This window comes from Mobula hypostoma, chromosome 1 (assembly GCF_963921235.1).
Source record: "Mobula hypostoma chromosome 1, sMobHyp1.1, whole genome shotgun sequence".
In the NCBI taxonomy this organism is placed as follows: domain Eukaryota; kingdom Metazoa; phylum Chordata; class Chondrichthyes; order Myliobatiformes; family Myliobatidae; genus Mobula; species Mobula hypostoma.
In genome coordinates this window covers 140,538,328-140,552,683 of record NC_086097.1, presented here as the reverse complement: position 1 = coordinate 140,552,683, position 14,356 = coordinate 140,538,328, and the positions used below count along the sequence as shown (strand labels likewise).

The following is a 14,356-nucleotide window of genomic DNA, read 5'->3' as shown; positions in this document are numbered from 1 at the left end:
CATCCAGAGATTTGCAGAAATCACCATTGTTGTCGGCAGAATCTCAGACAAGTACAGTTGTGAGACAGATTGGGCGGTTGAGTTGAATTGAATTGACTTTATTACTTACATCCTTCATATACATGAGTAAAAATCTTTACATTACGTCTCTGTCTAAAAGTGCAATGTTCAATTTATAGTAATTTATAATAAATAGTATGTACAACAGGACAGTCAATATAACAGAGAAATACAGTTGTGTCAGCATGAATTAATCAGTCTGATGGCCTGGTGGAAGAAGTGGTCCAGGAGCCTGTTGGTCCTGGCTTTTATGCTGCGGTACCGTTTCCCCGATGTAGCAGCTGTAACAATTTGTGGTTGGGGTGATTCGGGTCCCCAATGATCCTTCAGGCCCTTTTTACACACCTGCCTTTGAACAGTGGGAAGTTCACAACTACAGATGTGCTGGGCTGTCTGCAGCACTATCTGCAGAGTCCTGCGATTGAGAGAAGTACAGTTCCCATACCAGACAGTGATGCAGCCAGTCAGGATGCTCTCAATTGTGCCCCTATAGAAAGTTCTTAGGATTTGGGGGCCCACATCAAACTCCTTCAACCGTCTGAGGTGAAAGAGGTGCTGTCGTGCCTTTTTCATCACACAGCTGGTACAGACCACGCAAGATCCTTGGTGATGTTTAAGCCGAGGAACTTAAAGCTGTTCACGCTCCCAACCCCAGAACCATTGATGTCAATAGGGGTTAGCCTGTCTCCATTCCTCCTGTAGTCCACAACCAGCTCCTTTGTTTTTGCGACATTGAACATAGAACAGTACAGCACAGTACAGGCCCTTCGGCCCACAATGTTGTCCCGACCCTCAAACCCTGCCTCCCATATAACCCCCAACCTTAAATTCCTCCATATACCTGTCTAGTAGTCTCTTAAATTTCACCAGTGTATCTGGCTCCAACACTGACTCAGCCAGTGCATTCCACGCACCAACCACTCTCTGAGTAAAAAACCTTCCTCTAATATCCCCCTTGAAGTTCCCACCCCGTACCTTAAAGCCATGTCCTCTTGTATTGAGCAGTGGTGCCCTGGGGAAGAGGCGCTGGCTATCCACTCTATCTATTCCTCTTATTATCTTGTACACCTCTATCATGTCTCCTCTCATTCTCCTTCTCTCCAAACAGTAAAGCCCTAGCTCCCTTAATCTCTAATCATAATGCATACTCTCTAAACCAGGCAGCATCCTGGTATATCTCCTCTGTACTCTTTCCAATGCTTCCACATTCTTCCTATAGTGAGGGGACCAGAACTGGACACAGTACTCCAAGTGTGGCCTAACCAGAGTTTTATAGAGCTGCATCATTACATCGCGACTCTTAAACTCTATCCCTTGACTTATGAAAGCTAACACCCCATAAGCTTTCTCAACTACCCTATCCACCTGTGAGGGAACTTTCAGAGATTGGTGGAAATGTACCCCCATATCCCTCTGCTCCTCCACACTACCAAGTATCCTGCCATTTCTACGAGTCTGTGGTGGCCAGCGCGATCATGTTTGCTGTTGTGTGCTGAGGCAGCAGGCTGAGGGTAGCAGACACCAACAGAATCAACAAACTCATTCGTAAGGCCAGTGATGTTGTGGGGATGGAACTGGACTCTCTGACGGAGGTGTCTGAAAAGAGGATGCTGTCCAAGTTGCATGCCATCTTGGACAATGTCTCCCACCTACTACATAATGTACTGGGTGGGACAGGAGTACGTTCAGCCAGAGACTCATTCCACCGAGATGCAACACAGAGCGTCATAGGAAGTCATTCCTGCCTGTGGCCATCAAACTTTACAACTCCTCCCTTGGATGGTCAGACACCCTGAGTCAATAGGCTGGTCCTAGACTTATTTCCTGGCATAATTTACATATTACTATTTAACTATTTATGGTTTTATTACTATTTAATTATTTATGGTGCAACTGTAACGAAAACCAATTTCCCCCAGGATCAATAAAGTATGACTATGACTATTTACTTTGTACTCTGCCTTGGAGTTTGTCCTTCCAAAGTGTACCACCTCACACTTCTCCAGGTTGAACTTCATCTGCCTCTTCTCAGCCCACTTCTGCAACCTATCAATGTCTCTCTGCAATCTTCAACAATCCTCTACATTATCTACAACACCACCAACCTTTGTGTCGTCTGCAAACTTGCCAACCCACCCTTCTATCCCCACATCCAGGTCATTAATAAAAATCACGAAAAGTAGAGGTCCCAGAACCGATCCTTGTGGGACACCACTAGTTACAATCCTCCAATCTGAATGTACACCCTCCACCACCACCCTCTGCCTTCAGCAGGCAAGCCAATTCTGAATCCACCTGGCCAAACTTCCATGGATTCCATGCCTTCTGACTTTCTGAATAAGCCTACCGTGTGGAACCTTGTCAAATGCCTTACTAAAATCCATATAGATCACATCCACTGCACTACCCTTATCTATATGCCTGGTCATCTCCTCAAAGAACTCTATCAGGCTTGTTAGACACGATCTGCCCTTCACAAAGCCATGCTGACTGTCCCTGATCAGACCATGATTCTCTAAATGCCCATAGATCCTATCTCTAAGAATCTTTTCCAACAGCTTTCCCACCACAGACGCAAGGCTCACTGGTCTATAATTTACCCAGACTATCCCTACTACCTTTTTTGAACAAGGGGACTACATTCGCCTCCCTCCAATCCTCCGGTACCATTCCTGTGGACAACGAGGACATAAAGATCCTAGCCAGAGGCTCAGCAATCTCCTCCCTTGCCCCGTGGAGCAGCCTGGGGAATATTCCATCAGGCCCCGGGGACTTATCCGTCCTAATGTATTTTAACATCTCCAAAACCTCCTCTCCCTTCATATCAACATGCTCCAGAACATCAACCTCACTCATATTGTCCTCACCATCATCAAGTTCCCTCTCATTGGTGAATACCGAAGAGAAGTATTCATTGAGGACCTGGCTCACTTCCACAGCCTCCAGGCACATCTTCCCACCTTTACCTCTAATCAGTCCTACCTTCACTCTTGTCATCCTTTTTTTCTTCACATAATTGAAGAATGCCTTGGGGTTTTCCTTTACCCTACTCACCAAGGCCTTCTCATGCCCCCTTCTTGCTCTTCTCAGCCCTTTCTTAAGCTCCTTTCTTGCTTCCCTATATTCCTCAATAGACCCATCTGATCCTTGCTTCCTAAACCTCATGTATGCTGCCTTCTTCCAGTTGACTAGATTTTCCACCTCACTTGTCACCCATGGTTCCTTCACCCTACCATTCTTTATCTTCCTCACCGGGACAAATTTATCCCTAACATCCTGCAAGAGATCTCTAAACATCGACCACATGTCCATAGTACATTGAGCGAGAGGTTGTTTTCTTGACACCACTGTGTCAGGGTGGTGACGACTTCTCTGTATGCTGACTCAGTATTATTTGAGATTAGGCCAATCAGTGTAGTGCCGTCAGCAAATTTAATTAGCAGATTGGTGCCTTGGGTGGCGACACACACAGGTGGAAGGGATGAGGAGCTTCAGGATCCTGGGCATCAACAACTCGAGGATTGTTCTTGGCCATCAACAGCTCAACAGAATCTATCTTGGACCCAACATAACTGATGTAGCCACAAAAAATGCATATAAGCAGCTCTACTTCATTAGGAGTTCGAGGAGCTTTGCATGTCACCATGACTCTTTTGTAAATTTTAATAGACATATGGTGGAGAGCATTTTGTCTAGTTGTATCATAGATTGGTATGGAGGCTTCAATTGACAGGATCACAAGAAGCTGCAGAGGGCTGTAGATTTGGCCAGATCCATCACAGGTACAATCCTCCCCACCAGAAGACACCTTCAAGGGGCAGTGCCTCAAGAAGATGCCATCCATCATAAAGGGCACTCACCATCTGGGGAATGCCCTCTTCTTTTACCATCACCAGGGAGGAAATACAGGAGCCTGAAGACCTATAACCAATGTTTTAGGTGCAACTTTTCCCCCTAATTTCTGAATGGTCCATGAACACGAGCTTGTTAATCCTTGTTTGCACTACTTTTGTTTTGTAACTTCCAGTAATTTAATGCCCTACAATGTATTGTTGCTGCAAAACAAACAAATTTCACAACAGATGTCAGTGATAATAAGGCTGATTCTGATCTAAATAAAAAAAGACAGGGTTTGATACACCCACCAAGGTTAGAGTAACACACAAAGTTGCTGGTGAACGCAGCAGGCCAGGCAGCATCTCTAGGAAGAGGTACGGTCGACATTTTGGGCTGAGACCCTTCGTCAGGACTAACTGAAGGAAGAGCTAGTAAGAGATTTGAAAGTGGGAGGGGGAGGGGGAGATCCAAAATGATAGGAGAAGACAGGAAGGGGAGGGATGGAGCCAAGAGCTGGACAGGTGATTGGCAAAAGGGATAAGAGAGGATCATGGGACAGGAGACCCAGGGAGAAGGAAAGGGGGAGGGGGGAACCCAGAGGATGGGCAAGGGGTATAGTCAGAGGGAGAAAAAGGAGAGAGAAAGAATGTGCATATATAAATAAATAACGGATGGGGTACGAGGGGGAGGTGGGGCATTATCAGAAGTTTGAGAAGTCAATGTTCATGCCATCAGGTTGGAGGCTACCCAGACGGAATATAAGGTGTTGTTCCTCCAACCTGAGTGTGGCTTCATCCTTACAGTAGAGGAGGCCATGGTATGGCTCCATCCCTCCTCCTCCTGTCTTCTCCTATCATTTTGGATCTCCCCCTCCCCCTTCAAATCTCTTACTAGCTCTTCCTTCAGTTAGTCCTGACGAAGGGTCTTGGCCTGAAACGTCGACTGTACCTCTTCCTAGAGATGCTGCCTGGCCTGCTGCGTTCACCAGCAACTTTGATGTGTGTTGCTTGAATTTCCAGCATCTGCAGAATTCCTAAGGTTAGAGTAAAGTGGCCTGTACATAAGAGGGTCAATTCGAACAAGTCCGGGGATTATATAGGAAAGCTAGAAATCTGAAATAATAATTAGAAATGCTGAAAAGTCTGTCTGTCTTTCTCCTTTGGATACTAAGTGTTTCCTGCATTTCTTGCTTGTAAGAACAGGAAGTCTATCTCACACTTGCACTTCAAGCAGGCTGATCACCTCCAGTGGATACCGCATTTCAGTGTGTGCCTCCAATTCCTGGCCGCCCGGCCAGCCAGCTCGGCCAACATCCTGCTTCATTCCCCTCTCACTGGTTCACTTACCATCTCGATGATCTTAGTCTTCCGGCCGGCTTTCTTCTTCATGGTGAAGATGTACTGGGTCAGTAGGGCGCCACCGATCGCTGCACACACTATACTCCCCACCACCACGCCCAGGCGCGTCACTACCGCCCGCTCCATCCAGCGCTCACAACTGCGCCTGTGTGGGACGGGGAGCATGCGCAAATGCAGCCCTGGGACTGTTACTGTCGAAGGGAGTGCGGTATTCGTAAGGAGGCGGAGGAACGTAGAGTTTAGGGAATTTTGTGTCTTTGTTTTTTTAATAGTAGCGTCTCAAAGGTTCTTGTAGTCAAAAGTATTTACAGGATGGAAGGAGGTCATTTGTAAGGTGTTCTCTACACGAATTAAGTTTCTGACAATTTATTATGCAGTCCCTTGCGTTATCTGATCTCCCAAAATGCATGTATTTCCGGATGCACATAGAACATAGAAATCCTACAGCACCATACAGGCCCTTCGACCCACAAAGTTGTGCCGAACATGTCCCTACCTTAGAAATCACTAGGCTTACCCATAGCCCTCTATTATTCTAAGCTCCATGTACCTATCCAAAAGTCTCTTAAAAGACCCTATCGCATCCGCCTCCACCACCGTTGCCGGCAGCCCATTCCACGCACTCACCACTCTGCGTAAAAAACTTCCTCTGCCATCTCTTCTGTACCTACTCCCTAGCACCTTAAACCTGTGGCCTCTTATGGCAACCATTTCAGCCCTGGGAAAAAGCCACTGACTATCCACACGATCAATGCCTCTCATCATCTTATACACCTCTATCAGGTCACCTCTCACCCTCCGTCGCTCCAAAGAAAAAAGGACGAGTTCACTCAACCTATTCTCGTAAGGCATGCTCCCCAATCCAGGCAACATCCTTGTAAATCTCCTCTGCACCCTTTCTATGGCTTCCAAACCCTTCCTGTAGTGATCCTTCCACTGAAGTCATTGTATATTTTTAACAAGAAACTTGCAGTTGTAACAATTGACAGCAGGACCATTTACTTTAACTCTAAACTATTTGCCAGAGTAACAATTGTATTTTTTAAATTCACTGACATCCAATGTGAAATTAATAATAGGTTCTTGCATGTACACTTAACGTGTAAGTGTAGCACTCTATGCAAGTTTGCAGGTGTCAAAAAGATGTTTACTGGTCACTCAATCTCAAGAAAGAAATCTTGAGATTGACTTTCATCCCTCAGCAACAGATTATCCAAACTACAATACTGATCAATGACCACCTTCTTTCATTCATTCCGCGGTTCTTACTTCCTGGACATAAGCTAGAAAATGTTCTGAATTAGGCCAAGATTGGTGACACTCAATGTAACTTCTTTACCAGAGATTTGAGCTTTCAGCAGTTAGAAAACTGAAAACTTCCATCATCTCTTTAGCAATATTTTTGTTTCATGACTTCAACTTCAGTCTTTTGAGCACATCAACTTATTTTTCCCCCTCTAGCTTTTGAAAAATCCCACTTGGAAATACATAACCCTTACACAAAACAGTGAAGTCAGTAAAATTCGTGCCAAATTTGAGAATAATTTGAATGTACAAGTGATTTTAAATTACTGCCAAATTTCTGAACTGAAAGCAGCACTAGGGAAAGTAGATGAATGGTTTCTTTGCAAAACATCAACTGTTTATTAAGAAATGGTGCCTGACTTGCTGAGTTCCTCCAGCATTTTTTGTGTGTGTAATGCTCAAGATTTCCAGCACCTGCAGAATCTCCTGGGTTAGATACAGTGAGTACTCCAAGTAGATCCTTTGGCCAATAAGACCCATTACAAAGCATAGAAATGGTTTACAAGTCGAATTGCATAAATTGGTGGCACCCTAGCCTCAATCAGAAAGGTGTGGTTCCAACTCTTACTATAAACGAAAAAGATCTTTTCCAACCACTTCAGCATTGACCTGCCTAACAAAAAATAAACTAAAACTTTGTCATGCTGAGGAAAAATACATAAAACAAGAGGAGCACTAACTGGTGTCTTAGAGGCTATAAATCATTTACTATTGCAAAGCTAAATCAGGTAATTGGAGTTTCTGTGGGGAAGCATTTTTGGAACAGTTATCAAATGCCATGGGTTTTCAGATACTTGTGGAGGGCACAAGTCTGGACCTAAGTGGAAGTGTTAAAGAACAGATGAGCAGAATTCAGGACCAAACATGTTCCTGAGCAAGAAACACAAGAATGGCAAGGTTTGGAAACCTTAATTGAGTTTCTCTGAGAAGGTGACAAAGATGATTAATGAGATAGAGTAGTAGATGCTGCATAAACGGACTTCGGTATAGCTTGTGAAAAGATTCCCACATAGTAGGCTGATGCAAAAAATAAGGGACACAGGATGAATGGAAGTTTCATAGATTGCTTTCAAATTTTGCTTGACCATAGAAGACAGTAGTGGTGGAAGGATATTATTCTGGTTACCAATGAGGACCAGTGCTCAGGCCTCAGTTCTTTGTGAATAGGACAAGTGTAAATATTATATATAAAAACTGGACACATATAGCCAGCAAAAATAAATATATAAATAAAAATTGGTGGATTAGTGAGCATGGTCACAGAACCTTGTTGTGGTTTGGAGGCTTTCGTGTCTCAATTATCCAGAGAACTACACTACCTGCAGTCAGGGCTTTATACTTTGGCTTTAATAGGGTCATCCATGCCAAGCAGGTCAAAGGGTAAAGGACAGACTAAGCATGGTCCACTGGTCCAATCGCAAGCAACAGAAAATCTGAAGATGCTGGAGGAACTCAACAGGCCAGGCAGCATCCACCAAAAAGAGCACCATCAACGCCCCAGGCCGAGGCCCCCCCCCCCCCCATCAGGACAGGGAAAAAAAGGTGAGGTCAAGGGCAAGAAATTGACTGTCACTTGTATACATCTTTCCGGACTATTATCGTCTTTCTGCAGCCTATTTTTTTTTTACTTTATCAGACACAGACAATTTTGCAATCTTCATAATCTTGGATCCTCCACTTCTGTACAAATTATTATTTTGTATATTGCAATTAGAATAATACATTAACTTCAATCAGGTTTAATATCACAAGCATATGCCGTGAAATTTGTTGTTATGTGGCAGCAGTACATTGCAATACATAATAAAAACTGCATTACAGTAAGTATTATTTATTTATAAGTTAAATAAATAGTGTAAAAAAAGTCAGGAGGTAGGCATGTGTTCAATCTCCATTCTGGAATCTGATATTTGATCCCAAATCATTGAGTGGTGCCTTCAGGTTCCTGTACCTCCTCCCTGATGGTAGAAATGAGAAGAGGGCATGTTCTGGTCAATGGGGGTCCTTAATGATGGATGCTGCCTTTCTGAGACAGTGCACCTTGAAGGTGTTCTGATGCTGGGGAAGCTAGTGTCCATAATGGAGCTGACTGAGTTCACAATTTTCAAGAGCTTATTTCGATCTTGTGCAGGCCGCCTTCCTCATATCGGGTGGTGATGCAGCCAGTTAGAATGTTCTCCTTGGTATATCTGTAGAAATTTACGAGTGTCTTTGGTGACATACCGAATCTCCTTAAACTCCTAATGAAATATAGCTGTTATTGTGTCTTCTTTGTAGGTAAATTGATAAGTTGGGCCCAGGATAGATCCTCAAAGATATTGACACACAAGAACTTGAAATTGCTCACTATTTCCTCTTCTGATCCCTCTATGAACACTCGTGTATGTTCCTTCATCTTACCCCTTCTGAAGTTCACAATCAATTCTTTGGTCCTACTGATGTTGAATGCAAGCTTGTTGCTGTGACACCACTCAACTAGCTTACATACCTCACTCTTGTACGTCTTCTCGTCACCATCTGAAATTCTGCCAACCGTAGTTGCATTGCCAACAAATTTATAGATGGCATTTGAGCTGTGCCTAGCTACACAGTCATGGGTGTAGAAAGAGTAGAGCAGTGTTCTAAGCATACATCCTTGAGGTACGCCAGTGTTGATTATCAGTAATCTGGGGATATTATTTCTGATCCTGAATCTGTGTGATGGAGTCACAAAGTATAGCAGTGACAGTACATTGAGCAAACCAGTTGCTGAAAATGGTGGCATTTCCAAAGAGGAAGTTTGGCCGAACACAATATTTTTATTCATACATAAAATTGTGTATAAGTTATGCTTAATTTATGTTTTTCTTGTTAATGCTGTTTATATGAGGCCTATGAATTTGCTGCAAGTAAGTTTTTCATATAAGACCGTAAGACATAGGAGCAGAATTAGGCCATTTGGCCCATCGAGTCTGCTTCACCATTTAATCATGGCTGATCTTTTTTTTCTCCTCCTCAATCCCATTTCTCAGCTTTCTCCCCGTAACCTTTGATGTGATGTCCAATCAGGAACCTACTGTATCAATCTCTGCCTTAAATACACCCAACAACCTGGCCTCCACAGCTGCATGTGGCAACGAATTCCATGAATTCACCAGCCTCTAGCTAAAGAAATTTATCCGCATCTCTGTTTTGAATGGATGCCCCTCTATCCTGACCTCTTGTCCTGGATTCTCCCACCATGGGAAACATCCTTTCCACATCTACTCTGTCTAGGCTTTTCAACATTCGAAAGGTCTCAATGGGATTCCCCCTCATCCTTCTAAATTCCAGCAAGTACAGACCCAGAGCTATCAAACGTTCCTTGTATGGTAACTCTTTTATTCCTGGAATCATCCTTGTGAACCTCCTCTGGACCCTCTCCAATGCCAGCACATCTTTTCTAAGATGAGGGGCCCAAAACTGTTCACAATACTCAAGGTGAGGCCTCACCAGTGCCTTATAAAGCCTCAGCATCATATCCCCACTCTTTTATTATAGTCCTCTTGAATTGAATGCTAACATTGCATTTGCCTTCCACACCACCACTTCAACCTGCAAGTTAACCTTCAGGGTGTTCTGCACAAGGACTCCCAAGCCCCTCTGCATCTCAGATTTTTGGATTTTCTGTTTTTCCATTTATTTCTATTGCCAAAGTGCATGACCATGCATTTTCCAACATTATATTTCATTTGCCACTTTCTTGCCCATTCTTCTAATCTGTCTAGGTCCTTCTGCATCCTACCTGTTTCCTCAACACAACCTGCCCCTCCACCAATCTTTGTATCATCTGCAAACTTGGCAACAAAGCCAACTATTTCATCACCTAAATCATTTATATACAGCATAAAAAGAAGTGGTCCCAACACCGAACCCTGCGGAACACCACTAGTCACTGGCAGACATGGATCCTTTTATTCCCACTCACTGCCTCCCACCAATCAGCCAATGCTCTAACCATCTGAGAAACTTTCCTGTAATACCACGAGCTCTTAACTTGTTCAGCAGTCTCATGTGTGGCACCTTGTCAAAGGCCTTCTGAAAGTCTAAATATACAACAGCCTCTGCATCCCCTTTATCTATCCTGCTTGTAATCTCCTCAAAGAATTCCAACAGGTTCATCAGGCAGGATTTTCCCTTAAGGAAACAATGCTGGCTTTGTCCTGTCTTGTCCTGTGTCACTAAGTACTCCATCACCCCGTCCTAACAATTGACTCTAACATCTTCCCAACCACTGAGGTCAGGCTAACTGGTCTATAATTTCCTTTCTGCTGCCTTCCTCCTTTCTTAAAGAGTGGGGTGACATTTGCATTTTTCCAGTCCTCTGGCACCATGCCAGAGTCCAATGATTTTTGAAAGATCATTGCTAATGCCACCACAATCTCTAATGCTACCTCTTTCAGAACTTCATCTGGTCCTGGTGACTTATGTACTTTTAGGTCTTTCAGCTTTTTGAGCACCTTCTCCCTTGTAATAGTAACTGTACCCACTTCTCTTCCTTCACACACGACAACATCTGGCACACTGCTTGTGTCTTCCACAGTGAAGACTGATGCAAAATACTCATTTCGTTCATCTGTCAGCTCCTTATCCCCCGTTATTATTTCTCCTGCCTCATTTTCTAGTGGTCCTATAACCACTCTCATCTCTTTTTATTTTTTACAAATTTGAAAAAGCTTTTACTATTACTTTGATATTATTTGCTAGCTTGCTTTTATATTGCATCTTTTCCTTACTAATCATTCTTTTAGTTGCACTCTGTAAGCTTTTGTTTTTACATTAACTTTGACTTCCCTTCTCAGCCATGGTTGTACTATTTTGCCATTTGAGTATTTCTTCATTTTTGGAATACACATGTCCTGCACCTTCCTCATTTTTCTCAGAAATGCACACCATTGCTGCTCTGCTGACACCCCTGCCAGCAGCTCCTCCCAATTTACTTAGGCCTATTACCCTGTCATACCACTGTAATTTCCCTTATTCCACTGCTGTACTGTCTCTATACACATGACTGTGTGGTTAGGCATAGCTCAAGTACGATCTACAAATTTGCTGACGATACAACCATTGTTGGTAGATTTTCAGGTGGTGACGAGAGGGCGTACAGGAGTGAGATAATTGGCTTGAAAGAGGGCAAAGAAATGATTGACAGAATTTAACTCAGACAAGTGAGATATCCCAACTAGTGGAGTGGTGCTGCAGCAACAACCTGACACTCAACGTCAGTAAGACAAAAGAGCTGATTGTGGACTTCAGGAAGGGTAAGACAAAAGAGCACATACCAATCCTCATAGAGGGATCAGAAGTGGACAAAGTGAGCAGCTTCAATTTCCTCAGTGTCAAGATCTCTGAGGATCTAACCTGGTCCCAACATATCGATGTAGTCATAAAGAAGGCAAGATAGCGGCTATACTTTATCAGGAGTTTGAAGAGATTTGGCATGTCAACAAATACACTCAAAAACTTCTATAGATGTACCATGGAGAGCGTTTTGACAGGCTGCATCACTGTCTGGTATGGAGGGGCTACTGCACAGGACCGAAAGAAGCTGCAGAGGGTTGTAAATCTAATCAGCTCCATCTTGGGTACTAGCCTACAAAGTACCCAGGACATCTTTAGGGAGCAGTGTCTCAGAAAGGCAGTGTCCATTATTAAGGTCGTCCAGCACCCAGGGCATGCCCTTTTCTCACTTTTACTATCAGGCAGGAGATACAGAAGCTTGTAGGCGCACATTCCGCGATTCAGGAACAGCTTCTTCCCCTCTGCCGTCCGATTGCTAAATGGACATTGAAGTTTGGACACTACCTCACTTTAAAAAAAAAATCTGTATATGGTATTTCTGTTTTTTGCACATCTTAATAAATCTATTCAATACACGTAATTGATTTACTTGTTTATTATTATGTTTTATTTTATTTATTTATTTTTTTCTTTCTCCCTGCTAGGTTATGTATTGCAGTGAACTGCTGCAGCTAAGTTAACAAATTTCATGTCACATGCTGGTGATAATAAACCTGATTCTGATTCTGATTCTGAAATACTGCTACATCAGACTTTACTTTCTCCCTATCAAATTTCAAGTTGAACACAATCATATTGTGGTCACTGGTTCCTAAGGATTCTTTTACCTTAAGCTCCCTAATCATCTCCAGTTCATTGTTCATTACATAACACCCAATCCAGTATAGTTGATCCCCTAGTAGGCTCAACGACAAACTGCTCTAAAAAGCCATCTCTTAAGAATTCAACAAACTCACTCTCTTGAGATTCTTTACCAACCTGATTTTACCCAATCAACCTGCATGTTAAAATCTCCCGTGACTACCATAACATTGCCCTTTTGACAGGCCTTTTCTATTTCCTATTGTAATCTGTGGTCCACCTCCCAGCCACTGTTTGGAGGCCTATATATAACTGCCATCAACGTCCTTTTACTCTTGCAGTTTCTTAACTCAACCCACAAGTATTCAACATCTTCCAATCCTATGTCACATCTTTCTAATGATTAGATGCCATTTTTTAACTATGGAGCCACGTCACCCCCTCTGCCTACCTTCCTGTCCCTATGATACAGAGTGTAACCTTGGACATTCAGCTCCCAATGAAAGCCATCCTTCAGCAACGATTCAGTGATGGCCACAACATCATATCTGGCAAGTAATAGTGCAACAAGGTCATCCACCTTATTTGTTATGCTCCACACATTGAGATACAACACCTTAAGTACTGTATTTGCTACCCTTTTTGATTTTGCATCCCTAATGTACTGATACTCACCCTATTGCCTATGACTATGTCCCATCACCTGCCTGCCCTTCCTGACAATCTGACTGCATGCTATCTTTACCCTTTTACCATATGTAATATCCTGAGTCCCATCAATCCAGTTCCCACTCCCACCGCGCCAAATTAGTTTAAATGCTCCCCAAAAGCTCTAACAAACCTGCCCACGAGAATATTGGTCCCCCTCAGGTTCAGGTGCAACCTGTCACTTTTGAACAGGTCATACCTCCCCCAGAAGAGATCCCAGTGACCCAAGAACCTGAAGCCTTGGCCCTGGCACCAGCTTCTCAGCCACGCATTTATCTGCCAATGTTGTGCTGTTTCTACCCTCACTCACGTGTGGCACAGACAGCCATCCAGAATTTACTATCCTGGAGGTCCTGCTTCACTGCTTTCTACCTAGCTCTCTAAAATCTCTTTTCAGGACCTCTTTGTTTTTTTCTTCCTCTGTCATTGGTGCCAATATGTACCAAGATATCTGGCTGCTCTCCCGCCTCTCCAAAATGTTGTGGACGCGATCTGAGACGTCCCTGACCCTGGCACCTGGGAGGCAACATACCATCCAGGGGTCCCGTTCACATCCACAGAATCTGCACCTATGATATGTTGTACTTGTGCATATGACAATAAAGTCGATTTTACACTAGTTAATCAGGTTATGTTCCTAAAAATAAATGGCGCATATTGTTTTAACAGTCTTTTCACCTGTAATTTTTTCAGAAACCTCCTGCGTATTCCATTGATTAGGGGTTAATTGCTCGCAAGAAACTAACTGCTATTATAGGAAGGGAAATTATTCCCTTCACCCTGCTGAAAACCTGAATCAAAAGAACTGTAAGAGGGGAGATTTCCAACATATCCCAGCACAATATAAACGCTGAAAATACTTGTGCTGCACTGTATTTTCAACGTGCTATTTCTAGAATGGGTGGACACAATAAAACATCTTGCAAATATTCAGCACGTTTGGTCATGCTGGAAAAACAGGCATATTT

At 43.3% G+C, this 14,356-nt stretch overlaps 1 protein-coding gene across 1 annotated transcript in view; it reads right to left on the bottom strand.

The window, feature by feature from the left end:
- nt5c3a (5'-nucleotidase, cytosolic IIIA) overlaps positions 1-5,381 on the bottom strand; it is a 44,373-nt gene extending 38,992 nt beyond the window's left edge. The window contains exon 1 of the mRNA XM_063056896.1: positions 5,244-5,381. Coding sequence (XP_062912966.1) covers positions 5,244-5,381 — 138 coding nt within the window. The remainder of the gene's footprint in view (positions 1-5,243) is intronic.
- Between the last annotated feature and the right edge of the window lie 8,975 nt (positions 5,382-14,356).